General features: G+C 35.8%; 12 protein-coding genes across 12 annotated transcripts in view; 7 read left to right on the top strand and 5 right to left on the bottom strand.

The window, feature by feature from the left end:
* Nucleotides 1-1805: 1805 nt before the first annotated feature.
* Nucleotides 1806-2312, bottom strand: WICANDRAFT_67221 (uncharacterized protein; the record flags this gene model as incomplete). The annotated part of the gene is made up of 2 exons (XM_019184075.1): nt 2069-2312; nt 1806-1996 (listed from the first exon to the last, which is right to left on the bottom strand). Exons 1-2 carry the CDS (start codon nt 2130-2132, stop codon nt 1806-1808), a joined length of 255 nt encoding a protein of 84 aa, XP_019042249.1. The 5' UTR covers nt 2133-2312.
* Nucleotides 2313-5856: 3544 nt separating this feature from the next.
* On the bottom strand, nt 5857-8447 carry WICANDRAFT_51037 (beta-glucosidase H). Its single transcript, XM_019182660.1, has 2 exons — nt 8368-8447; nt 5857-8314 (listed from the first exon to the last, which is right to left on the bottom strand). The coding sequence occupies exons 1-2, from the start codon at nt 8438-8440 to the stop codon at nt 5877-5879; spliced, it is 2511 nt and encodes an 836-aa protein (XP_019042248.1). The 5' UTR covers nt 8441-8447; the 3' UTR covers nt 5857-5876.
* Nucleotides 8448-9631: 1184 nt separating this feature from the next.
* WICANDRAFT_39794 (uncharacterized protein) lies at nt 9632-10972 on the top strand (the record flags this gene model as incomplete). Its single annotated transcript, XM_019182546.1, has 1 exon — nt 9632-10972. A coding segment is annotated over exon 1 (1290 nt), but the record flags the coding sequence as incomplete, so codon positions are not given.
* Nucleotides 10973-12385: 1413 nt separating this feature from the next.
* On the top strand, nt 12386-14437 carry WICANDRAFT_26456 (uncharacterized protein; the record flags this gene model as incomplete). The annotated part of the gene is made up of 1 exon (XM_019181264.1): nt 12386-14437. One exon carries the CDS (start codon nt 12386-12388, stop codon nt 14435-14437), a length of 2052 nt encoding a protein of 683 aa, XP_019042246.1.
* A 202-nt stretch (nt 14438-14639) lies between these two features.
* On the top strand, nt 14640-16043 carry WICANDRAFT_26962 (NAD(P)/FAD-dependent oxidoreductase; the record flags this gene model as incomplete). The annotated part of the gene is made up of 1 exon (XM_019181321.1): nt 14640-16043. One exon carries the CDS (start codon nt 14640-14642, stop codon nt 16041-16043), a length of 1404 nt encoding a protein of 467 aa, XP_019042245.1.
* A 38-nt stretch (nt 16044-16081) lies between these two features.
* Nucleotides 16082-17173, bottom strand: WICANDRAFT_61079 (NAD(P)-dependent alcohol dehydrogenase; the record flags this gene model as incomplete). The annotated part of the gene is made up of 1 exon (XM_019183108.1): nt 16082-17173. The coding sequence occupies one exon, from the start codon at nt 17171-17173 to the stop codon at nt 16082-16084; it is 1092 nt and encodes a 363-aa protein (XP_019042244.1).
* Nucleotides 17174-17488: 315 nt separating this feature from the next.
* On the top strand, nt 17489-19579 carry WICANDRAFT_27244 (transketolase family protein; the record flags this gene model as incomplete). The annotated part of the gene is made up of 1 exon (XM_019181352.1): nt 17489-19579. One exon carries the CDS (start codon nt 17489-17491, stop codon nt 19577-19579), a length of 2091 nt encoding a protein of 696 aa, XP_019042243.1.
* Nucleotides 19580-20038: 459 nt separating this feature from the next.
* WICANDRAFT_77189 (uncharacterized protein) lies at nt 20039-21655 on the top strand (the record flags this gene model as incomplete). Its single annotated transcript, XM_019184514.1, has 1 exon — nt 20039-21655. One exon carries the CDS (start codon nt 20039-20041, stop codon nt 21653-21655), a length of 1617 nt encoding a protein of 538 aa, XP_019042242.1.
* A 29-nt stretch (nt 21656-21684) lies between these two features.
* On the bottom strand, nt 21685-23162 carry WICANDRAFT_67213 (uncharacterized protein; the record flags this gene model as incomplete). Its single annotated transcript, XM_019184074.1, has 2 exons — nt 21685-21709; nt 21745-23162. 2 exons carry the CDS (start codon nt 23160-23162, stop codon nt 21685-21687), a joined length of 1443 nt encoding a protein of 480 aa, XP_019042241.1.
* Nucleotides 23163-23418: 256 nt separating this feature from the next.
* Nucleotides 23419-23820, top strand: WICANDRAFT_26085 (complex I NDUFA5 subunit family protein; the record flags this gene model as incomplete). The annotated part of the gene is made up of 1 exon (XM_019181226.1): nt 23419-23820. The coding sequence occupies one exon, from the start codon at nt 23419-23421 to the stop codon at nt 23818-23820; it is 402 nt and encodes a 133-aa protein (XP_019042240.1).
* Nucleotides 23821-24135: 315 nt separating this feature from the next.
* On the bottom strand, nt 24136-24753 carry SEC4 (Rab family GTPase SEC4; the record flags this gene model as incomplete). The annotated part of the gene is made up of 1 exon (XM_019181265.1): nt 24136-24753. One exon carries the CDS (start codon nt 24751-24753, stop codon nt 24136-24138), a length of 618 nt encoding a protein of 205 aa, XP_019042239.1.
* Nucleotides 24754-25235: 482 nt separating this feature from the next.
* Nucleotides 25236-26288, top strand: part of FRS1 (phenylalanine--tRNA ligase subunit beta) — a gene marked incomplete at both ends in the record, with an annotated part of 3427 nt that continues 2374 nt past the window's right edge. Inside the window, 2 exons of the mRNA XM_019184513.1 lie at nt 25236-25282; nt 25339-26256. Coding sequence (XP_019042238.1) covers nt 25236-25282; nt 25339-26256 — 965 coding nt within the window. The remainder of the gene's footprint in view (nt 25283-25338; nt 26257-26288) is intronic.

Raw genomic sequence — 26288 nt, 5'->3', positions numbered from 1 at the left:
CTAAAGGAATTAATGAAACACTTATATCTATGAGATTCTACATGCTCACTTGTCTGATAAATGTAGTTAGTCTTTCATCAGACATTCAAAAATATTATAAATGTTGAAAGTTTTGTACCTAGTATAAACGTACCTGCTACAACCATTAATTATCCAACAAATACCATAACCCTTAGAAACAGAATCTCTTGTATATTTTTAACCAGCGACACATCCTCCATGTATAGCAGCTTATGAAGCTATAAAATGCATATATATATATATATATATCCCTGTTTGTGAAATCCAAAAATGATTAGGACCTTATACCTAGTTGAAACGATTGAACAACCAAATAACATCCATAATAACAATATCCATTGATAAAATTTGATGTGATTGGTTCTAGAGATCTAACTTTAGTCATTGAAATATATAATCACTTTAAATTGAAGTCTATTTTCTAGCCATCATACCATATGCACATCTCAGAACCATTACCACTCATGAATTCATACGGTAATATCTTCAGATCTCTCATGTCATCGCCAATTGTTGGTCTTTTAGACCAGTTCAAAGTTACCTTGGTATCTTCTTGCTGAGTGGGGGTGATTCATCTGCAAATATATCATTATGACTTTTCAAACTTGTGATTGAGATTGTTTCCACTGAGTCTTAATTCTTTTATTAATCTGTTGATGACAAGTAACCCTTTAATGAGTCAAACCCTGGGACTTCAGAGCACAACATTCAAATAATACATCCTCAATTGATTTACCAAACAACTTTTCAGCATTTTGCACATTGCCAAATTATCTAATGGAATATCAAGTTCATTTCAATGATTGATGGACTAAAGAGCTTTATGGTCAGTATTTGATGGTATAAATAGATGATCCAAGGTCCCATACTTACATTATATCACTAATCTTGTTGATCTTGTTGTTGTTGTTGTTCTTAGTTGTGAACATTCATTCAGGGGCAAAATATTTTCAAAACAAAAAAAGATCGAGGACGTAACCGGAGTTAGTTTCTTAACTACTGGAGAATCGTTGGAGGGCATAAAAGATTACAATATAGACCATTTAATAAATGATTAACACATTCTATGATATAATTGGACACCCAATTAGCTATATCCAACCTTTGGAGACTCTATAGCTTCAATTGATTGAGCTATCATGTGATTAATTCCAATTTTGAAATTCGCGGCCCATCATTAACAACATAAACAGCGACATTAACAAGACCTGAGAACATATATTACCAATATAGAAGTATCAGCTTCTTTAGGAAGCTCTATTAGACCAATAAATGCGGTTATGAAGAGATATAGCCTCTTGTAGCAAGTTCCATATCGGCTTGAAATTTCAAAATTTGAAAAATAACCAGAAGTACATAACTCATCACCATCAACTCAATCGTCAAATAGGAATCAATATTACATGCTCAGACAGGCCACTTCCATACAGTGACTTCGCATCCAACATTCTTGATATCTTCTCTAGAAGTATATAAAATTTTTGCTTTTCCAAGATGCCTTCACAACAACAAAATTCATATGATACCTACAAAAGTCTTGTATAATGAATTTGAAGAACTAAGTGTCTGTTATACTGACTGGTACCTTTTTTAATTATGAATATTCCACAGATGCTTCCACTTTAGTTTACTGTTATATTAGTGAATACTGTCAATAGTTCGTTATCTTAGATCCACTGATCTATTCATTTCTATTGAAGTTGACACCATATGAATTAAGAGTTCAACAAAACTTGAAACTTCCATCCTTTGTATTGACTAGAAACAAAAGCTCTAACAAAAGCTCACCAACCATCAACAATGGCAAAATCCATTGGACCCAAAGTTTTTCTATCTGGTCTAAAATCTTCAACTTTGTTACCAAAAGCATGAGTGAATTCAGCAATAACGTGTCCAAAAATAGTAGTTTCAGATTCAACATGATCAAAAATAACTTGAGTTGGTTCTTTACCACCAAAATATTCAACAACTGGAACTTTAGATTAGCTGGAGCTTAAAATTCATCAGCCATAAGCATCATTCAAATAATTTTGAATATCAACTTCACGAATAACATCCAATATTTCAACAGATTCATCAGCAACCACTGGAAATACAAGTTCTACCAACATCTTGATAAACAACGGCTTCTTAATTTTCAGTTCGCCTTAAGGAATCTTTTTTGAAAACAACTTTAATCTTGAATATACTGTGGCAAAACGTTCCCCAACATGATGTATTAATTAATCAACAAGCTTGCGTAACATCAATCCATCTTTTTGAAGTTTGAACATAACATAATTCAAGTAACCTTTTATCATGTTTAAAAACCATTCATCAATATTGGTTAATCTCCAAACTTTATCAACTGAATATCGGGAATAACAAGAATTTAAAGACCTTCTAATAGCAAACAAACGTTGGTCTCAAGGGGTTTGTACCTCAGAATCAATATCAATAGGCATTGAAGCTCCAGTTTCGTTGAAAATCAAAAGATTTTAGTTTCACAAAAGCCATTGTATAAATTGGATGAATTGGATGAATTTTCTATATTTAACAATGTTAGTTAGGAACTGATCAAATGGGGGATTCAGATTGACTCACTTTGTCTTCCTTATGTCTTTTTGCTGTTGATCTTGTTGTTGTTGATGTTGTTTGTTGTTGAAGAAAACAAGGGGCGAAAATTTTTCGACGACATTTTTCAAAACAAACATGACATTCGAGGGGCTGACCGGAAATTGATTTTTAACTACTGGAGAATCTTTGGAGGACGTAAAACAACATAATATAGATCATTTAATAAGGCAACAACATAATCTGTGGTATAATTGGGCCCCAAAGTAGCTATATCCAACTTTTGGAGACTCTATAGGCTCAATTGGGTCAGCTGTCATGTGATTTTGACCAATTTTGAAATTCGCGGAACAACATGAACAACATAAACAATGACATTTCCACAGACTGAAGCATTTCTTCATATTCTACAAATACCAGGCTATTCAGTGCCCTTTATTACCCTAATAAATGATGTCATGGAGACTCATGGCCTCTTGTAGCAATTTCCACGGCGACTTGAAATTTCAAAATTTGAGAAATAATCTAAAGTCCATAAAACATCACTATTACACCAATTGCTATTTCTGAATCCTCATTAGATGGTCTTTATGGTTAAATGCATGCATTAAATCCACATGCAATAGGAATTCTTGATATCACTTCTGGAAGTATATAAAAAATTCAATTTCCCGAGAGGCCTTCGCAACAACGAAAATCATATATCTAGAAATAATAGTACTTAAAAAACATGACACTAAAAATCGATTGATGTAGCGTTAAAATTCACTGGTTGTTACATAGATAGCACCCAACTCAAAACATCTTGACTCAGTATTGGCTTCAAGATCGACCTTCTTGAAAAACTCGTGAATTTCAAATCTGAAAATTTTTTGTCAGCAATATTATTGATTTCTCAAGATCTACCAAGAAATCCTGAAACATTAAACCGTGGTGCTATGATAACTTTGATGCGCTATCCGTTGGTACTACTCCTTTCTCAAAATTCCGAAATTCATATTTTTGACCTATTGTTGTCGTCGGTGATTACCCCAGATTTTAAGTATCCTGGAATAAACAACTCCACAAACTATCATAGAAGCCCAGACCAGAGGCGCTTATATCTTCTCAATTCTCTCTACAAATCCCACTAAATAACTAAGAATCTACTGCTGCTGAAATTTGGGTATCCCGGGTTGAACTGCCTATAATGTTGACCTTAACTATGGACATCACCAAAACCACGATTCCCACCAAACTACCGAGAAATGAAAACCTGTTTCAACTGGTATCTATACAATCGTATCTTGGCTATCCATAGGTACCTTTACTTTTCCAAAATCGGAAATTTCGTTTTTCACTATATTAATCTTGCTCGGTGAGACCCTGAAAATCCTAAATCCTGGGATATTTTGATCAAATCTAAACATATTGAAATGAGATTTGGTACATTTGAGTCAGCACTTTTACCTCTAGAAGAACCTTAAATAGAATAAGTATCCTAGGGCTCTAAAGTTTTTCTATTCGGGGATATAACCCACTAAGATACCACAAAATACACCAACTTCACCAATTTAAATGCAACCGTTTCCAAAATTTGGCTTTCATCTTGCCCAATGTCACTTATGATATAAAGCACTTTACTTTCATCAAAATCCATCATATAAGAAAAAGTTAATTTTTGACACAAAATTCGAAATTCCTTAACTATGGGGACCAACTTTAACCCGGTATATCTCCACAACCACAATGCTCCAGAGCAAATCGAGTGACATTCCTATGAAATGGAGAGGGCTCAATAAGATGGCAGTACAAACTAGAATTCATATATTGTGGTTTCATAAATATACCCTGTTTAATCCCCGAAGATGATCTCGGGATCCATATAACCCACCACCAACAACCCAATTGAAAAGATATAACCACCAAAACTTGCATGTAGCTTAAGTTGCCCTTTATTCACCATATCCATATTCAAACTTTACTAAATTCTTTATAGTTCTAAGTATATACCCATAATTGTGTCCCATACCAGGGCCTATAACTTCAACAAACAATAACTTTACAACCAAATAACAAACCAGTGAATTAAAATAGCTCAGTGCACTTAAAATAAGCCATAGAATATCCCTATATTGTTATTTCTTAATTTCCAGAAATTTCATAATTACAGTATTACCATTTTCTAAATATTCAAGTTATAAAAAAAAATATAAGGTCAATAAAAATCTAAACTTTTGAAAAAAATAACAAAATCACCAAAACTCATCCGATCACAACATAAACACTACACATAGATGCAGAATCATCGATACATTATCCCCCATCAATCTCATCTAATTACCTTTTAAACTGACAGAAAAACCCTGTCCCCTGGGGACCCCTACCCTATCCTAAACCCCCCACACGCGGTCAAAAAAACCTTCTCTAACTACATTGGGGGAATACTGAACAAATGTCGACTATGGTGTTGGGTATTATAGGAAGTTGAGAATGCTTCATTAAATGAGTTCAAGCTTAACTAAGTGGAATAGATAAATCTAATTAACTGAGTGGTGTAGGGTGTACTGGTGGACTGTGATAAAGAAGTGTTGACTATAGTGGATTCAGACAACTCAAAAGCTCATATCTCAATGTATCATGGCTATCACGTAAATATGATAAATGCAGATATTGTTGGAAATTCTTGATACGTCAATTGTTTTGTCTTCACAGTGATCCCATTGATTTGAATTTATAGACAGATTGCATTTTGATGCTTTTCCTCCAAATGTCGCCTAAGTCTACATAAGCCGAAGGCTAAACTCACTCGCTTGTATCCATTAATAAAATTTGATGTGATTGGTTCTAGAGCTCTAACTTTAGTCATTGAAATATATAATCACTTCAAATTGAAGCCTATTTTCTAACACTATTCCCTTCAAAAAACCACGAAATTAGAGACCTTTTTAACATTAACATATAGAGTCCCATTCCCGCCATATCATGCCGTTGTTATGTTCTCTAAGTCGGAAGATTAGATCCACTAGGGTACTACTATTTTTGCCATCAATTCCACTTTTGACCAACTTTAATTACCATTATCTTAACCAAATCAAGACTTCTATGAAAAATGATTATAACCAGGTAAGTGAGAGCACCTCAAACATGCTATATTCTTAATTGATTGATAAATGTAGTTATACTTTGATCAGACATTCAAAAATCATGTTCAATCGATTGATCGTCCTTCTACAACTGGAGACTAAAAACGTTTAGAATGACATAGATTTACTTAAATAATTTTTACCAGCTGACAGAGAGCTTCTATTGCAATCAACTTTTCATAATAACGGAACGAGCCATGATGTGGTCTTCTCAATAGAAAAGTCCGCTTTCAATGCTTTTAGATCAGAGCTTGATGTTCCAACGTAAACAAAGTATTCACCTTTTTCAGAAACCCATTTGTTTTTCGATTCATCAAAGAAAGCAGTTGATTTTCCGAGGTTCAACTTAAAAGAAATGTCCGACTTGACATTCTGTTTCAATTCAACTTTAGTAAAAGCCTTGAGCTCTTTCACAGGTTTTTGAATATTTGATTTCTTGGAACCAACATAAAGCTGAACTACCTCAGCTCCACCATATGAGCCAACATTCTTTATAGTAAGGGAAACAGAGAGCTGATCCTCAACAATATTGAGTTTTAAACCTGAAAGTTCAAATCTAGTATATGATAATCCATGTCCAAATGGAAAGACAACAGCTTTGTCAACCTTCTCATAAAACCTGTATCCAACATAAATATCTTCCCCATAAAGCACCTTCCCATTGTTTGTTGTATTGTTTATGAATGATGGAGTGTCTTCAAATCTTGTTGGGAAACTTAATGGAAGTTTTCCAGAAGCATTAATATCACCGTATAAAACGTCAGCTATCGCATTCCCAGTTTCATCACCACCGTAAGATGTGTAAACCACAGTTGAAGCTTTGGATACCCAAGGAAGCTCAACAGGAGTTCCTGCTTGGATCAAAACAACAGAATTTGAATTGGCATCTAGTACAGCTTCAATAAGTTTATCCGAATATCCTGGAAGTTTCAAATCTTCTCTATCACCACCCTCTGATTCCCAGTCTTTATTCAACCCGGTGATGATAACAACTTGGTCAAAAAGTTTAGCATTTGCAGCAGCTTTTTCAATCTCCTTTTCCGGACCTATCACCAAGGCTCCACCAAAGCGCAGACCACCACCACCATAGAATGTTTTGTTTGCACCTTTTGCAACATCACTTGTAGCACCTGACCCATATTGAATTACTAATTTATAGTGTTTACCGCTTGTAACTTTAAATTTACCCTTTATTTCAGGAGTTCCAAGCCCATAGAAAGATTCACCCAATTCCTGCTTGGTTGCATTGTCGACAACTATTTCATCTTCAATGAACAACTTTGCTGTTCCAAAGACGGCCAGTCCAAACTCGTACACACCATCAAAAGCAGGAATAAAACTTGAGACCAATTCAGCATAAAACTTATCAGATTTCAATTTTGAATGAACATAGTCATTCATCCTGAAGTAGTTCACATCATCCAAAACCAAAGTGTCAAAAGGAACTCTACTTGTATCCTCAGGTGGCTCATTGTAAATTTTAAACAATGTGCCATTGACACCTTCATGATATAACTCATGTTTCAAGCTTGGTAAAAACTTGTGGTTATACGCACCAATGTTAAAAACAACATTTTCATCACCAATTTTCTCTTTGATACCTTGAATTGGAGAGACTGCATAATAAGGAGTAGCTAGAGCAGATCCACCCCCTGAGAATGCTGCATAAAGTGCATTTGGTCCAATCACTAAAGTTCTCTTTTTTTGAAATGGTAGAACGTTTTGATCATTTTTTAGTAAAACAATACCTTCGCCTGCAACTTTTCTCAAAAAATCTCGATCTTCTGGGGCATTTCTCTCAGCTTCTGGAGCATTTTCTGGAACCCCAGAATCTTTAACTAGTTTTACTAAGTTCAAAACATTGAGGGCTCTTTCATCCAATGTGGATTCCAAGATTTTATTTGAGAGCAAGCTATGAGATACCCTTTCACCTCTCCATCTTCCAGGTCCAGGCATTTCAAGATCCAATCCAGCATTCAAAGCATCAGAAGTTGAATAAGTTCCTGTCCAATCAGACATTACCAAACCATTCCAATTCCATTCACCCCTTAAAATGGTTTTTAGTAAATATTCATCTTCACTAACATGAACACCATTAACTTTGTTGTAAGAAGTCATTAAGGCCTTTGGATTGGACTCTTCAATTGCGATTTCAAATGGTTTCAAATAGATTTCTCTGAGTGCTCTTTGTGATATAACAGAATCTGAAGAGAATCTTTTATTTTCTTGATCGTTTCCCACAAAATGTTTTATTGTTGCAGCCAACCCTTTATTTTGAAACCCATTGATATATGAAGCTGCCAATTTCCCTGATAATAATGGGTCTTCACTGAATGACTCAAATCCTCTACCACCATTTGGAATTCTTTGGATATTGACCGTCGGAGCCAATAAAACATGAACCCCTTTAGCCCTAGCTTCTAAATCTAAAAACTCACCAACCTGATGTAACAATTCAGTGTTCCAAGTGGATGCCAGTGCTGTTCCAACAGGAATTGCTGCTGTAGGTGTGCTATTGAAATGATGTTGACCTCTTATACCGTTTGGACCATCTGAGGTCCTTATAGATGGAACATTCAAACGATGAATAGGATATGTGCTCCAATAGTCAACCCCTTGAACAACTAGTTAGTATTATGTTTGTTTTTTGAATCTTGTGTATACATACCTGATAATAGACCAATTTTCTCATTAGTGGTTAGCTTCTCGAGGATATCCTCGACATCAAACTTTTCAGCCATGTTGCTTGATTAGTTGAGGAGAACATGAGAAAGGATGGGAGGAACCTGTTCAAGTTTATAGTTGAGCCATCATTCTTTGAAAAGTGTGTAAAAGAGCGCGCCCATTCTCAGATTTGGCAGTAAAAGCGGTGCTACGATTGTCGCGGAGTTAATTAAGCAAATTAGGATCTGCTTGCGACGTACAAAGTCTTCTATCGTGCCAGGGAAGCAGGACAAAGACTACACTTGGAGATAGCTAGGCTTGGGATTAACCAATCTTAAGACTCTAAACAGCTCATCCTGTCCACTTAAAATCGTTGTACACAGAAATATTTGAAGATAGAGGATTAATAGAGAGATACATTTCGCGGATCATTGGAAGTATATGAAGTATTTTTACGGTGAACTTGTTGAAACAGTGCGATCGTGAAGCACGTACAGCTGATAATTAAACATTATTTAAGATTTTTTGATAATGTAGTAGAGTTGAAGAGATTATTTCCATTATCACGATGTCTTGCTTTCTCAAATTATTATTAATATTGTTAGGTAAATATGTTGAGAATCGAGTACTTTAATGAAACCTCATCACAATCAAATCAGGCTGGTTTGAAATAGATTTGAGTACGATAAAGCTACTGTGATGTAATCAACTCCATTCAAATAAGCTGTTCCTTGGTAAGTGGTTATTTCAACAAAGTCATTAAAGCGATATTGGTTATACTCTTCATGTATTATGTTGGTTAGGCCGAAGTATTTGATTCACTCCGATCAATGATCTATGATAGATGAGCCAAACATATTATTGAGTTACAGTGAAGAGTGGAGAACAGAGCTCTCTGATACCTTTGTCTGATAGGAGAATAACCAAGAGATATCCGAGCTATATGTTGGAAACAATAAAAGATAAGGCTGGAAATCAACACACTAGATAAGAAGTTATGTGATGTACTTATGTAATCACAAACAATCAATCACTAGATGATAATATTTAGTTTTCTCAAAAGTTGAGAGGAGCCCTGCTGTGTTATGTATAAAGCTGAAGAGCTGGAACCCAAAATATGATGAAGAAGTTTGAGCCCATCCATAAATTTCTCAGATATGACTGAGCTGGAAAAGGTTACCGATAAAGTTCAGACAGATTCTGTCCTTGAAAATGAAAACAACTCTATATTCAAGAGCGTTAAAGTAGCTGTTCAATCAACTGGGCTTTTAACTTATGCTGAGGAGAGAAAACTATTGAGAAGAGTTGATTTGCATTTAATGCCCCTAATGATATTATTGTACCTTTGCAAAAATTTGGATGTCAACAATATCAGTTATTTAACTACAATGAACAAGGGAACCCATTATAACGTTTTGACAGAGCTTGAAATGACTAAAGATGATTGGTCTTGGACAAGTACTATATATTTTATTCCATTCATCATATTTGAAATTCCTTCAACAATCATGATGAAAAAATCTACACCTAAAGTTCATTTGTTTAGAATTGCTTTCCTATGGGGTGCTGTTACTGCTTGTCAAGCTGCTGTTAAAAACAAAGCTGGATTGTATGCGTTACGCTTCTTACTTGGAGCAGCAGAGGCTGGGATGTACCCTGGAATGCTAAGTTTATTATGTTTCTGGTATAGACCAGATGAAATCACTACGAGAATGGCTTTCTTGGGTGTGTTGGGATCGTTTTCCAATATTTTAACAGCATTTATCACTTATGGTTTCAGTTTTGCCAGTGGAAAGGGAGGCTTATCTGGTTGGCAATGGGTTTTCCTTATTGAAGGTATCTTCACTGTGCTCTGCTCGTTTTTGATTCTTTTCTATTTACCTAATTATCCAGATTCTGCAATCAATTGGTTAGAAGAAGAGGAAAAAGCATACTTATTGGCCAGATTACCTCCACAATCTCCCAAATCAACTGATGCAAATATAAGTTTACCAGATATTCAAAAGGCCTTGCTGCTCTCAACAACCTGGGCATTCTCCTTTTTGAGATTGTTTCAAAATTTAGGAACTTATGGGCTGGCATTTTGGTTGCCTTCAATTATCCAGGAATTTGGTTTAGGAGCTCCACAGACAGCACCACTATTAAGTGTTCCATCTGCAGCAATGGCTGTACTTTCAGGAATTTCATTTTCATACCTTGTTGATAGGGCTTATTTTCCTTCAGGTTATCTTGTCTTTGCCTCTTTAGTGGTTTCATTGATTTCATTCATAGTTATGACAACAGTTCACCTCAAACCAGTCATTTATGCATTTATCATAGTTGCAACACTTTCATCTGCTGCCGATAATACAGTTATGAGCTCCTGGATGACCCTTACATTGGAAGGTTCTTCTCAGATTGGGTTTGCATTTGCCTTTTCAAACTCACTGGGTCAATTGGGTGGTATAATTGGTCCTCAGATTTTTAGAGCTCGTTATGCTCCTACTTATACGGTACCATATGCTGTGTGTTTAGCATTTCTTGGTCTGGCAATGATCATTGTTACATTTATTTGGTTGAAAACTAAAAACGTTACTTACAAATCGATGAGAGAAAGAAGACAAAGATTGAAAGAGCGTAGAGTCGATCCAAATGAAAAGCCAGTATACAACCATGAAATCAGTGAATTAACTGAGGTGAAATAAATATACTCTACAGTACTTTGATTTTTGTATAAGTAAATGCAAGATGATATATAATATTATAAGACGTAAAATAGCACGCATAACGTCGTTCCTCGTATTTAGTACGAAATCCTAATTAGTGGTTCATGCCAGCTTCAAGCACAAGAACACAGGTATATATGGCCAAGGAGGTACTACCTTACAATTAGTTCTTTTTATATATATTTCAATCTTTTTTTTGATCAGTATGCAGTACTACTTACTTTACTAATCGATAACGATCCACAATCATCTAGTCCTCCAATTCTTCAATATTTCTTCACATTCTACCCTGAGCAATACTAACAGGCCAAAAAGCTACCAGCAAATGTGTTAGTTTTAAAGTCTTTTGGGTCCATCAGAGCTTTTAATTATATATTAACGTCGGAATCTGATTATAAGGGCGGTGTTCGACGATAATCCAAATCTCAAATCAATATGTGCAAATATGGAACATACAGGCCGTTCACAAGCAGATAAAAATACCTTAACCTAAGCTGAAACCACTGCTCTCTTACTATAAACGGACATCGCAAACCACAAACCTTTAATTTTTGTTTTGTACAATTTATTTGGGCCCGAGACTGGTGATAAGTTGGCTTGTGTATTAATTCTTAAGAACAGTAGCCCGGTTAAATCCACTTCATATCGTCAGATCTGCCATTTTTAACGGGCACAACTGAAGAGTTCCTAACTCCTGAACGCTGAAGCCTGGAGGCCCCTGTTTCTTTCGAGCAAAAAAAATGTTAATTAGAACGACCGCAGATTGGGTTGTCCAGCGATCATATTTGGTGTTTGGTGTTTGGTGTGATTGAAAAGTCGCTTGGACTTGGCTCACGGTTCACCTTTGTTACTGAACTTTTTTTTGCGTGTTTGGCCGTTTAATTGATTTTGCAGTTTTGTATCAAGTCTATCGATCTCACAGTTCAAATATAAAGCACCCAAATTCAATTTTGATCAGATTCAATTATCAAATATTAGTCTCAAATGTCAAAGCAATACGACGTTCCTTCTACAGAGACCTCAATTAGCTATTCAGGAACCACAGACTTAGATCGTCCTCCCTCAACAATATTGACCCCTTCCGACCATCAACCCACAAATCTTGATGATGAAAGAATAGATTACACAAATGCACTGCTCAAAGAAAGAAAAAAAAGACTTGAAGTATTATCAAGGTTAGCAGCTTCTGGTAAAGTGAAACTGCAATTCGATAAAATACAAACAGGGTTTGTCCAACAGGTCGATGATTCTCAATTCAAACAACTGGATCATAAACTACAAAATGAACTGATATTTGATGTGCTGCCATCATTTGAGATGTATCGTGCTTTCCAGTTCACGCCCTCGAAGGATTCCGCTGAGAGCTCAAGCCATTATGAAGAACCTCCCAATTACACTAATCCACAAAATGATAGTGGTTCTGATTCCGAACCCTTCACTGATGGATCTTCAACACGCCTTACAACTCCCACTTCTGCTTTATCAGAGAGCAATGCTAATTCGCCTGCAGCTGGTTCATTTGAAGAATTTGAGAGCAGCTATGCTGATAAGGTACATACTTTGCCACATGCTGACTTCAAAGAATTAGAGGTTAGCATTAATGTCACAAAAGATGCCCCTATTGACACTAAAAAAAGTTATGAGAAGGAGGCACTTTTGAAAGAATACACTTCTGGCGATATTGTACATGGCAATGTGATTATTCATAATACATCCGATAAGCCTATTCAATTTCAAATGTTTCATGTTACCTTAGAAGGATATATTACAATCGTTGACAAAGATAATAAGAAGCAATTTATCAAAAGGTTTTTAACAATGGTTGATATGAGTGCTAGTTGGTCACATGGTTGTGTTTCTCCAGCTGCAAATATTTCATTTGATCCACTTTCTAAAGATGAAGAAGGTTGTGTTCTTGGGTTGAGATATGACAGAATTATTGAAGCCCATACAAAGCATAAGAAGTTTTTTGCGTTCAAGTTTCCATACAGTTTGCTGGATAATGTCTGTCGTCATCAACAAGAAGTCCATTCTCTTTTGCCACCAAGTTTTGGGGTTGATAGGGTCAAAAGCAACGGGAAATTTTCAAGAATACCATTCAGTCCAGCTCTTAATTATGGCCACCTTGGTACACATGGATCACCAATATTGACAAATGACATTTCTGAAGCAAAGCTTTGTGTGAGCTATAGTATTAATGCTAAAGTGATAGGCTCTAGTCAAAAGATACCGACGGCTTTATGTGTGTGGAAGGAGGAGGAATATGCTTTACGTTTCATCCCATTTGGGTTTGCTGTACCTTTGTTTTCTTCAAAGAAATGTTTAGATTCCATGGTTCAAAGTATTGAGCATGGATTTCAAATGGCTAGTCGTGCTTTGAAATTGAAAGTTGAGGGAAAATTGGATGAAGTCAGAAGATTTGATTTAGAAATTAAACATAGACAACTCAGAGTTTCTTCTAATGATTACGCTGGTAACCAAACTCAAAGTTTTCCTTTAAGGAATAAGAGCTTTGGAGGCTCTGATTTCTCAAAAGTTGAAGCTCATTTGAAATATTTATACCCAAGAAGTACATCAAGTTTCTTGACGGCCAGAGTCAAGGCCAATCAAACGGGTATAACCAAAAGTGGGTTAATCAAAATTTCAACAACGATTCCAAAAGATGGGCTTCCTTATAAGTCACCAAAGCTTTTGAAAAAGATAAATGAAGTTTCAAATCTGTCGGAAACTGGACTGAAAAACTATGATGTCTTATCTTCTTCATTGTCGATGACTGAAAAGCAAAAGCTGACTAAACTGAGACTTTATTTGAATTTTACACCATCAGATAATTCATTAGAGGTAGCACCACCACCAATCAAATTTGTAAAGACAACTTTACTAGTGTTCAATATATATTCATCATCTCCAATTCCAATCAAACTTTCTCAAGATCTGTTTTTGGAAGAGAAAAATTTGGAGCAATTAAAGTCAAAGTTTGATGGATATTACAAAGCATTTACCGAATTGCAAAGTGAATTAAAATCAAATTCTATTGAGATAAACTCTTACCTGGATAACTCAATTCTTCAAGACATCATATCAATGAAAGATTTGCAAGTCGACAAATTCTCAATACAAGCATTTGATTCTTCAATTGATGAATCCACATGGAATCTGTCAAAAAAAGCAGAAGATCGAAGAATTTGGGAGAGGGATATAACATTGTCCTTCACCTTCAAAGAAAAAATGTCTGAAACACTGATTCCAAATTTTCAAAGTTGTATTCTTTCGAGAGTTTATTCCATTGGAGTTAAATTTGGGTTCAAAAACGGTCAAAGCTGTGAGCTGTTTGTTCCTATTCGTATTAGGAAGTTTGATGATCTTTAGAGGATCAATTGTATACCTGTATAATTTATAACATTTCATAATTAGTTTACGTCAGACTAGTTTACCGGCATGGATGGCAGATGGACCAAGTTTCCAATTCAAGTCGTTTCACCGAACTTCATTTAATTTTGAAGTTAAGGGGCATCAAAAGGGATTATAACCTTGTCAACTATCAAATTAGATAAAATATCCACTATCACAAATGACTTCTAATACATATCTTCCCGTGCCAAATCCAACAAAATCATTTTGGCTTAGTCTTCAGGAGTCTGATTCCTTCTCAACATACAAATCATCAGAAAGTGTACCAAAGAAAACCGATATTCTTATAATAGGTTCTGGTTATTCAGGTGCATCCACTGCTTATAATTTGTTGAAAGAAGATCCAACGTTAGATATCACCATATTTGAAGCCAGAACTGTTTGTTCAGGTGCAACTGGAAGAAATGGGGGACATTTAAAACCATATCACCATAGAATGTACTACGAATATGAAAAGAAGCACGGTATCAAAGTTGCTGCCCAAGTGGTGAACTCGGAAGTTGAACACCTATATACAATCAAGGATTTGATTGAGAAAGAAAAAATTGATTGTGATTTTGTTTTGACTAGAGCTTGTGACGTTTATACAGATGACCAAAGATTACAAAATGACTATTTGTCATATAGAAAGCTGCTTGAAAATCCATTTGTCAACGACGAGGTTAAAAAGACAATTCAATATCTGGAAGGTGCTGAATGTGAAGTATTGTCCAAAGTTCCAAATGTTAAAGCGTGTTTCACTGCTCCTGCTGCTCACCTTTGGCCATGGAAATTTGTCACTGGGCTATTGAAAAGTTGTGTTACAAAAGGTTTGAAACTTTACACTAATACTACAGTGACAAAAGTTAGAAAAGATGAACTAAGTGGTGATTTTATCGTTGAAGCAGCAACTGGCACTACCATATCCAAAAAGGTTGTGTTTTGTACTAATGCTTATACAAAAGCAATTTTAAAAGAATTCAAAGATACTATTGTTCCTTCAAGAGGTGTTGTCACGCATATTAAACCCATTTCAACCCCAATTCCACAGTTTCCAAATACATATCTTTTATTTGAAAAGTTTGATATGAATAGTGATTATCTTATTAACCGTGCAGATGGAAGTGTTGTGGTTGGAGGTACAGATAGTTTATTCATTGGCTTGGATGGCAACTACACAGATCTTTATGATACAGTGGATGATTCACAAATACCATATGGTGCAGTTGAATATTTTTCAGGATACATGGAGCAAAAGTTCAGCACATGGAATCTTGTTGAAACGGTCAACGATTACACATGGTGTGGGATTCTGGGATTTACCAAAGATAGCTTCCCATTTGTTGGGGAGCTAGATTTTTTAAATATGAAAAACGCTTATATATCTGCTGGATTTTCAGGGCATGGAATGCCTAGAGTCTTTTTGAGTGGTAAGGCTCTTGCGAGATGCATATTGACTGGGAAGTCGATTCAAGAGGTTGGTGGGATCCCTGAGTGTTATTATGCGTCTGCACTGAGACTTCAAGAGAGGGGTCACTCTTATAAGGAGGAAATTGAAGAATACATTGAAAGTATCAAAAAATAGTATTTTGTGTATTGATGAGTGATATACGTCTCGAATAATCAGTGGTGTAAATTGGCATTATCTTCAATAATGACTTTGATGCTACCTTTACTTGGATTACCAGCTAATTCGATTGCTTCTTGAACTTTCTCCATGGGGAATCTATGTGTAACCAGCTGGTCAACATTGATGATTTTTTTTGAAATCATTTTAATTACTGTTGGCCATGTGTCATGATATCTGTTAATGAACTTTTCAATCTCAGCAAAAGATAAATGCATAAACGGGAAATTGTTGATAATATCTTTTCCAACACCGATAATCACCAGAGTTCCTGATCTCCTGGTAGCATAAGCACCTGTTATAATTGAGCTTTCAACACCAGTACACTCCAAAACATGCGACGGGGCATTTTCTTCACCGGGCCCAAACAAGTTTCTTATATTTGCAGCATTTAATTGAGATGTAATTTTTGGATCAAATTTATAGGTCTTAGCATGAGGTACCAATCTTTTGGCAAAGCTCAATCTTTTCTCACTCAAATCAGAAATCACTATAGGAGTACAACCCGACGCGTTAGTCAATAACAACGTGACCAATCCAATAGGACCTGCTCCTGCAATTAAAACACCTTGTCCCAGAACCAACTGGGCTCTTGTCACTCCGTGATAAGCAACTGAAACAGGTTCAACTAACGCCCCTTGGGAATAGCTCATATTGCTTGGTATTTTGTAAACATATCTTGCATCATGAACAAGATACCGCTGCATTGAACCTGGATTAGGGTAAATTCCAATAAATTTGACACTTTGACAAAGATTATAATCACCTTGACGACAAAGGAAACATTCATGACATGGAATACCTGGTTCAATCGCAACCCTATCACCTATCTTAACATTATGAACTCCATCACCAACACCAACAATATCACCAGCTGCTTCATGACCCAAGACCAAGTTCCCATGTAATTTCAATTCACCAATTTGACCATGTTTCCACAAATGAATATCGCTACCACATATTCCAGTAGCTCTAGGATTAATCAACACTTCACCGGGTTTTAGTTCAGGGATTGAATTTTCTTTGACTTCAATTCTATGGTCTAAAGTGACCTGAACTGATGGATTAGTAAGACAAATTTGGCACATGATGGTGAGAAGAAAGATGGATAGAAGCTAGCTGGAATGTAAAGGGGCTGCCCCTGATTTATTTATCATAGTTTCCTGAGAAGCGACTAATAGCCTCTGAGGCTATCAAGATCATGAGTTGGAGTACAGGTTTATGTTCAAAAAATTATGAAGCGCGAGTTGTCGTCTAAAAGAAAAACTTGAAAAATAACCGCTTCACAAACCAAACCACGATTCACTGAACTAAGCGCAATCACGATGTGCTGTATATAAAGCAGCTCAATGCTTCTTCAATGAAGAGAAATATACGAAAATGACCCATCGCAAACACACATCATGACTACAGACGAACTTCATAACTTAGCTCTCAAAAGCATCAGAGTTTTGATTGCAGATTTGGTTCAACAATTCAATGGGGGACATCCAGGTGGTGCTATGGATATGGCTGCTATTGGTATTGCACTCTGGAAATATGTCTTGCAGTTTTCCCCAAACAATCCAGATTATTTCAACCGTGACAGGTTTGTATTGTCAAATGGACACACTTGTCTTTTCCAATACGTTTTCCAACATTTGGTTGGGTATAAACATATGAGTATGGAGCAGTTGCAAAGTTATCATTCCAATATTACAGATAGTTTATGCCCAGGACACCCTGAAATTGAAATCCCAGGTATAGAAGTCACCACAGGTGCACTCGGTCAAGGTATTGCTAATGCGGTTGGTTTAGCAATTGCATCTAAAAATTTACAAGCTACGTACAACAAACCAGATTTCCCAGTTGTTTCAAATTACACATTTTGTATGGTTGGCGATGCATGTCTACAAGAAGGTATATCTTTGGAAGCTATCTCGTTGGCTGGGCATCTTGGTTTGGACAATTTAACAGTGATCTATGATAATAATCAAATTACTTGTGATGGTTCGGTTGATCTCACCAATACAGAGGACATCAATGCAAAATTTAAAGCAACTGGTTGGGATGTGATTGAAATTTGGAATGGCTCTGAAGATATCAATGCTATAGTTAAAGCTTTAGTTCGGTCTAAAACCTCAAAAGGTAAACCAACTTTACTCAATGTTCATACAAGCATTGGTACTGGAAGTAACCTTGAGAATAACTGTCGTGCTCACGGTGCTGCTTTTGGTGAAGAAGAAGTTGATAGGCTACATGTTGTTAACGGGTTTGATCCAGCCATGAAATACTACATTCCCCTTGAAGTTTATGGATTATTTAAAGACTTGCCGGAAAAGGGTGACTCGATTGAGAAATCCTGGGACCTATTGGTTGAATCTTTTGTTGAACAGTATCCAGATTTGGGTAAAGAATTTTTGAAAAGAGTCAATGGTGAGCTTTCATGTGATACATGGAAATCGTTAATCCCATCAAGTTTCCCGGTTACTCCCACCCCATCAAGAAGTTCAAGTGGATTGGTTTTCAATCCTATTGCGAAGAATGTGAATAATTTTTTAGTGGGATGTGCTGACTTATCTCCCTCCGTCAATTTAATTTGGGATAAGAAAGTTGACTTTCAAAACCCAAATATTGAAACTCAATGTGGAATCAATGGTGATTATTCTGGTAGGTATTTACATTATGGTATTAGAGAACATTCAATGGCAGCTGTTGCTAATGGTATTGCGGCTTTCAACCCTGGTACTTTTATTCCTGTTACTTCAACATTTTTTATGTTTTATCTTTATGCGGCCCCAGCAGTTAGATATGGTGCTTTATCTAAGCTAAAAGTGATTCATGTCGCAACCCATGATTCTATTGGAATGGGTGAAGATGGTCCAACTCACCAGCCAATAGCTTTGGCTTCGCTATATCGTGCCATGCCAAATTTGAATTATATTCGTCCTTGTGATAGTGAAGAAACTGCTGGTGCATGGGAAATTGCTATCGAGTCAAAAGAGACACCAACCATTTTATCGTTATCAAGACAAAAACTCACCCAGTATCCAGGTTATTCTCGTCGTGATATGGTTTCCAAAGGTGGTTATGTGTTTATTGAAGCTGATGACGCCCAATTAAACATCATTGGTGTTGGAGCAGAAATGTGCTTTGCTGTTGAAAGTGCAAAGAAATTAGCGTCTAAGGGTATCAAGGCAAGGGTTCTTTCATTTCCTTCACAAAGATTATTTTCAAGCCAGTCTATTGAATATCAAAGATCTGTTTTGAGAAAAGGACATCTCGCAACTGTTGTTATTGAAGCTTACGCTCCTAATGGCTGGGAAAGATATGCTACTGCTGGATTCAACATGCAAGAGTTTGGTAAGTCTTTGCCAGGTGCAGTTGCTTATGATTACTTTGGTTTCGATGCTGAAAACATTGCACATAGTATTGAAAGGTACTTGTCTGCTGTATCAAAAGATGAATCTTTACTTTGGGAATTCCAAGATCTCAACCAGATCAAGGACCACTAGGTTTATACTAATTATTAAATGAATATGAATAGTCTTATTTCAGCAACGTAGATGTTATACTTCAGAGGATATAAGCAACCACTAGGAGACTCACATAATCATTAATGATTCAACAAAGGTGTACGTACACTTCCCTGTTGTAATAGGCTATTGGCCGCCCAGGTCGACATTGCGCCTATAACCGCTGAATTTCGCGGCTAGGCCGTCCATTTCCTGGTAGCCGCCAATCATGCTGAAAAATAAACGACAACATGATCGAAACGCATTCATCAAACTTTGGTAGCCCTTTACTCCAAAGTCATCTTCATCTCAGTCCGGAATCTTGAAATTCTGGGGAACATGGGGTGTACGTCATTGCTTTGTGTTGGATCTTGGCTTCTTTTCATCATTTAAATATAGCTTGATGTAACATGTTTACACCATTTTTTTTTTGATCAGAGACGTTAAACTAAACACACTATGATGGAATACTACACGCTTATAGGGGAAGGACGTCGATTTTGGAAAACCGGTCGCCAGGTTAGCTGGGCTATTACTCTTACTTGTGACATTGGCTTCGTCTTGTTTGGTATTAAGCAAGGTATTATTGGAAATTTGATTGATGGTGAGGATTTTTTAAACACGTTTGGACATCCTACTGGTAGTTACTTGGGTATTATTGTGTCTATATTTACCCTGGGCTGTTTCTTTGGATGTGTCATTAATTATTTTACTGGTGATATCTTTGGTCGTCGCTTGACAATTGTTATTTCTATGATTTTGGCCATCATTGGAGTTGTTTTACAATTCACTGCATTCTCTGTTCCTCATTTTATGATTGGCAGATTCATTGCCGGCTTGTCAACTGGGCTTGTTACCTCAGTTATACCAATGATGCAAGCAGAGCATGCTAGACCTGAAATTCGTGGTAATTTGGTTTGCAGTGAAGCTTTATTTGTTGGTGTTGGTTTAGTGTATGCGTACTGGCTTACATATGGGTTGTCATTTGCTGGTGGTGCCATAGCTTGGAGATTTCCAATCGCTACACAAGTTATTTTTGCAGTGGTAATTTTGGTCATGACTTTGACAATTCCAGAGTCCCCAAGATATCTCTATATGAAAGGTGCTAAAGAAAAAGCCAAAATTAATTTAGCATACGTCTTTGGTAGAAAGGAAAATCATCCTGAAATTGAATCATTATATCAAGATATTGAAGAAAGTTTAATGCTGGAAATGAAAGAAGGACAATTTACTTGGAAAAGATTATTTAAAAAAGATACTGCAAGAACCCGTCAAAGAGTTATACTTGCATATATGACTATGTTTGCTCAACAAGTTGGGGGTATTAATTTGGTTAATTATTATATCACCACAGTTTTAATAAACAATGTTGGTCTCGCTAGAAATTTAGCAATGATTTTGGCTGGTGTTTCATCTATTTGCTTCACACTAGGTTCATTAGTGCCTTCGCTTTATGGTGACAAGTTGGGCAGAAGAATACCAATGACATTGGGACATGCAAGTGGAGGGTTCTCGATGATGATGATTTCAATTATGCTGAGCTTTCAGAATAGGGAAGATTTGGCTGCTAAAACAGGTGCAGCCGCTGTTGCATTTTTTTTCATTTATCAACTAACTTTTGGAGCTTCAGTGAATTGTTTGCCTTGGGTCTTGATTCCTGAGCTTGTTCCCTTGCAAGCAAGAGCTAGGGGTACTGCAATTGGTGTTTCAGCTAATTGGTTATGGAACTTTGTGATCGTGGAAATCACACCGGTTATTATTGCTGATATCAAATGGAAATCATACTTGATCTTCACATTCACAAACTTTGCATTTGCAATTATGTATTTCTTATTCTATCCAGAAATCAAACAATTGTCTTTGGAGTCAATTGACAGACTCTTTGCTGAAAAAGGTCAAATTTTTATGGGATTTGTTGACACTAGAGATTTTAGAGTTACTACAAATTATGATCTAGAAAGTACTGTTGAGTCGGCCCAGCTTCCAACAATGTCAAAACAAGAAGTTGAATATATCGAAAAGGCTGAGATTTCCAGCATTGTTGATAACAATGATTCTACTGGAACTGAAAAATAATAAAATGCAAGTTGAGTTAAATTTTCACCCTATAGAATGCTCTTTGTAAATATCCTTCAATTGTATTATTTTTGGAAAGGTTATCAAACTGCTCCCTTTCAGATTCAGTTAAATTTTTGGAATTTTTTAATTGATTTATCATTCTTTTGATTCTCCATTCTCTATAAGGAATTAATACCAAGAATGCAACAAAATACATTGCTCCAACAAATATCTGACAGTGGAAATATGGATTCCGATCAACCAATGAATAATCTCTGAGGTTCAAAGCGATCACTTCTGAAACCAATGACATTATAGCAGCAAATGAGTTTGCCCATCCAAGCCCACTAGCAAACGAATTTAATCCAACAACATCCACGACTAAAGGAACAACATTTACAGAGCTTATACCAACAAAGAATCCTAGCAAAATTGTAAAAATAATTAATGCACCATATGATTTCAAATTGATCCAAAAAACAAAAACAATAATGCATGTGAAAAAAGTTGCGAAAGTTGTAAAGTTGACTCTACCACATTTTTCACTTAAAACTCCAATCATGGGCCTTCCAACAGCTTGGCTTGCATTCAACACCACTGTAACTACCATGGCTTGATGTTGACTGAACCCCATGCTTAAAGTGTAATTGGATAAACTGTATAGGCAGATCACATAACCTGTTGTTCCAATACTTGTCCAAATAGTTGCTAGTTGTAATGGGAAGCTTTTCCACACTTTATAATCAAAAATGTTTCTGAAAATCTTCATTGTGGTGTTATTATTAGGTTCCTTAAATGAGCTGTTTTGTGGTATTCTAATTTTAACAAGGAGCATTGCAACAGTGCAAATAACAAATGAGACTATAGCTAGCACTCGAAGGGCCCATTTTTGGTCACCGGTTTCGATAATTAATTTGTTAATGGCTAAAGTAAATACAACACCACCTAATCCATTCCCAAAATGTGAAATACCATTTGCCAATGCCCTTTTCTTTAAAAACCAAGATGGAAGGACAATAGAATTTGCTCCAAATATAAATCCATAAGATATCCCAATCAAAATACCCTGAGTAACATAAAGTTGCCCAATGGTTGTAGAAAAACTTGCACCAATGTACCCAGCTAGTTGAATGATAATACCAATGGATGCAGTTACTCTATATCCAAACTTTATCAATGAAACTGCAGAATACGGTATTAAAATTAATGTTAAAAACACAATTAATCCACCTATCAATGCATAATCTGTAGGGGTAGCTTTGGGGAAAACATCATTTTTTAAATAAAAGGATAAAAATATACCATAGCTACAATTGACACCCCATGTTGCAAAGTTCATTGCTGTGACACAAGCACAGCAAAGCCACCCATAACCTCCATCTGGAGGGACGTCAACATAATCATCTTCGTTGAAAGCTCCGTTAAACTCTTGTGCCCTTGATTGTTCAATTGTCGTCGTAGAGACCTCATTCTCCTTACCATCTTTTATAGTCATTGGACTTGTAGTTGGATTCATTGAAGGCATTAGACCTTTTCAAAATTATACAGCTGACATCAAAACCAATTCTAGCGTAGTCTTGATATAATCTTGAAGTTGATGACTCAAAGTGAAAAGATAGCTATAGTCGTTATATAATTTCGCGACTGGATCAGACACCCGGTCGAAAAGCTTTTCGCGAAAATTTCAATCAAACGAAAGCGATTTTGGCTGATTAAGGAGTTTCTCCAAACATTAGACAATTATGCTAAGTATCAACTGAATGCCTCAGACGCTATAAATTATGAGATTTACGCCTTTGTTACGCTCAACTCAAGTTCTTGTTAGATCTGCCACCGGTAACCCAACAGGTTTGACTGGTATTTTGACCCATCCAAATCCTAGACCAGCATTAATTGAATTATACAGATCAACATTAGGCTTTCTCGATGATAAGTTCCCTGAAGAGTCTGTTTATAAGAAATCGACTCTTAATTTTACAAAGAAGAGACTTGAAATTGTTGAGAAGCATGAAGAAATTGATAAGATTGAAGCTGCAATTGGAAATGGTTTAATAGAAGAATTACTTATTCAGGCAAATGATGAATATGAATTAGCTAAAAAGATGGTTGAATGGAAAGCCTGGGAAGAATTGGAGGAGAAACCATTGGAAGATCAGTGGGTTTACTTTGGTAAAAAGATATGATTATTTCTGACCTTTCAATACTTGGAGTCTGAAAAGCAATCCCTACTACTTATTTATTTTATTTATTTATTTCATTATTTATTTAGAGAATGTATAACATCTCACTATTTATTATACGTGTTTCATACTCAGAATTAATAGATTAGTACAGTCTATTTCAGGATCGATTAAATTCTACCTATTTGTTGACACCAATTATTAATGTATTTAAAAAAATGAATAAGGATATGGGATACAAAAACAAACATCAAAACAACCATGAAGGACCAAACACTAAAAAGAGATGTATAAAACTGATATAAAGCAATAACCAACTCAACAACAACCACTTTTATTTTCACTTCTTGAGTTAACATTAATACCCCCGTTATTACCAGCACTTAAATTATCGTTATTCTTATTTTTTTCTTGAATAATTCTAGCCAACTTGAAAAATAATTCATCAACATTGTCATTTGTTTTAGCACTTGCTTCTAAGAATGGGATTCCCAATTCTTTTGCCAAACTTTCACCTTGTTCAAAAGAAACGGCTCTTAAATCTGTTTCATCGTTTTTGTTACCCACCAAAATCAATTGAGTATCATCATTTGCATGTTGATGGACAGTTTGAAACCAGTTTCTAACATTTTCAAAAGTTCTTTCATCTGTAACATCATAAACTAAAATGATACCTGTAGCTCCTCTATAATAGGCTGTGGTGATGGTTCTGAAACGTTCTTGACCAGCAGTGTCCCAGACTTGTAGTTTGATTCTTTTACCATCGATTTCGATGGTTCTTATTTTGAAATCTATCCCAATAGTGGTGATAAAACTTGGATTGAACTTATCTTCAACAAATCTTAAAAGGAGACACGATTTACCCACACCGGAATCACCAACTAGTAGAAGTTTTAAGATTGAGTCATAAGCTCTTGATGGAGTTCTTGTAGCCATTCTGAATTGATATTTTCTTGGATCTAATTTAAATCAACGTTAAATGTTGATGTAATAATGTCTGTGTTTGTTAATGAAATTTCTATTGTGCTGCTGTCTTTTTTTTTTGAGATTGTAATTATTACACGAACAAAACCTCGCGCACTATAAATTATTTACCCTTTCTTTAGCACAAGTCAATCAATTTATTCTTGTGTTGATGATTTTTCTAATTCTTATAAGTGAATACGAATCTATGGATTTCACCAGTTAAATCCAATTTGTTGGTTCCAAAACAATTTTCTGTTGCTGAGTTTCGATTCAGAATTTCTGTCTTTGCCAAAATTCCTGAAATTCGAAAATTCTCAATCTGCCATTTTGCAATGTGCCATTACTTTTGGCTTACGTAACAGAAGGATGGAAAAAAAAAAGTTGAAGGAAAAAAACCATTTCAACGTGGAACCAGTCATAGGCGAACCATCACAGACCACAAGAGCTCTACAATGCCTACTGTTGCGGTTGACAAACAAGATCTTTTTGATCTTTTAGGGTACGTGGCTCACCTCTTTTCCACTGTTGCAATCGGGTTACTAACACTTTGAACAGGAAACAATACACCACCGAAGAATTTGAAGAATTATGTTTTGATTTTGGTATTGAATTGGATGAAGATACAACTAATGACTGTCAAGCTGGTGAACGTCCACAATACAAAATTGACATTCCTGCTAATCGTTATGATATGCTTTGTATCGAAGGTATTGCTCAATCCTTAAATGAATTTTTGCAAAGAGAACCAATTCCTCCATACAAATTATCCCCATCAACTCCAACACTTTCATTGACTGTTGATGAATCTACTGCTGCTGTCAGACCATATGCTGCCGCTGCTGTTTTGAGAAATATTACTTTTACTGAAAGATCATACCAATCTTTTATTGCTTTACAAGATAAACTTCATTCTAATTTATGTCGTAACAGAACATTAGTTGCAATGGGTACTCATGATTTAGATGCTTTAGAGGGTCCGTTCCATTATAAGGCTTTACCTAAGAAGGACATTAACTTCATTCCTTTAAATCAAACAAAGAATGTTAATGGTGAAGACTTTTTAGATTTTTATGCAAATGATAAAAATTTGGGTAAATTCCTACATATTATTGAAAACTTTGAAAATTTCCCAGTAATTTTGGACAATCAAAATAGGGTTGCCTCTTTACCACCAATTATCAACTCTGAACGCTCAAAAATTACTTTAAATACAAAGAATGTTTTCATTGAAATAACAGCTACTGATAAAACAAAAGCTGAGATCGTTGTCAATCAACTAGTTGCAATGTTTGCTCGTTATTGTTCTGAACCTTTTGTTATTGAACCTGTTGAAATCATCTCAAAACATAACAATGAATCAAGAGTTACACCAAACATTCAACCAAGAACAATGACTGCTGAAATTGATTATATCAACAAATGTTTAGGCTTACAATTATCTGGTGAAGAAATCAGTAAATTATTGTTGAAAATGTCACTAAGTGCTAAGCCATCAACCAGTGATT

This window comes from Wickerhamomyces anomalus, assembly GCF_001661255.1.
Source record: "Wickerhamomyces anomalus NRRL Y-366-8 unplaced genomic scaffold WICANscaffold_1, whole genome shotgun sequence".
Taxonomy (NCBI): domain Eukaryota; kingdom Fungi; phylum Ascomycota; class Saccharomycetes; order Phaffomycetales; family Wickerhamomycetaceae; genus Hansenula; species Hansenula anomala.
This window is presented reverse-complemented; position numbering and strand designations above follow the sequence as displayed.

Excerpts from the sequence above, each read along its gene's own strand:
- WICANDRAFT_51037 (XM_019182660.1), bottom strand. The coding sequence starts at position 8,440 with ATGGCTGAAAAGTTTGATGTCGAGGATATCCTCGAGAAGCTAACCACT. Across the intron at positions 8,315-8,367 it reads GAAAATTGGTCTATTATCAG|GGGTTGACTATTGGAGCACA; the intron begins GTATGTATACAC and ends TAGTTGTTCAAG.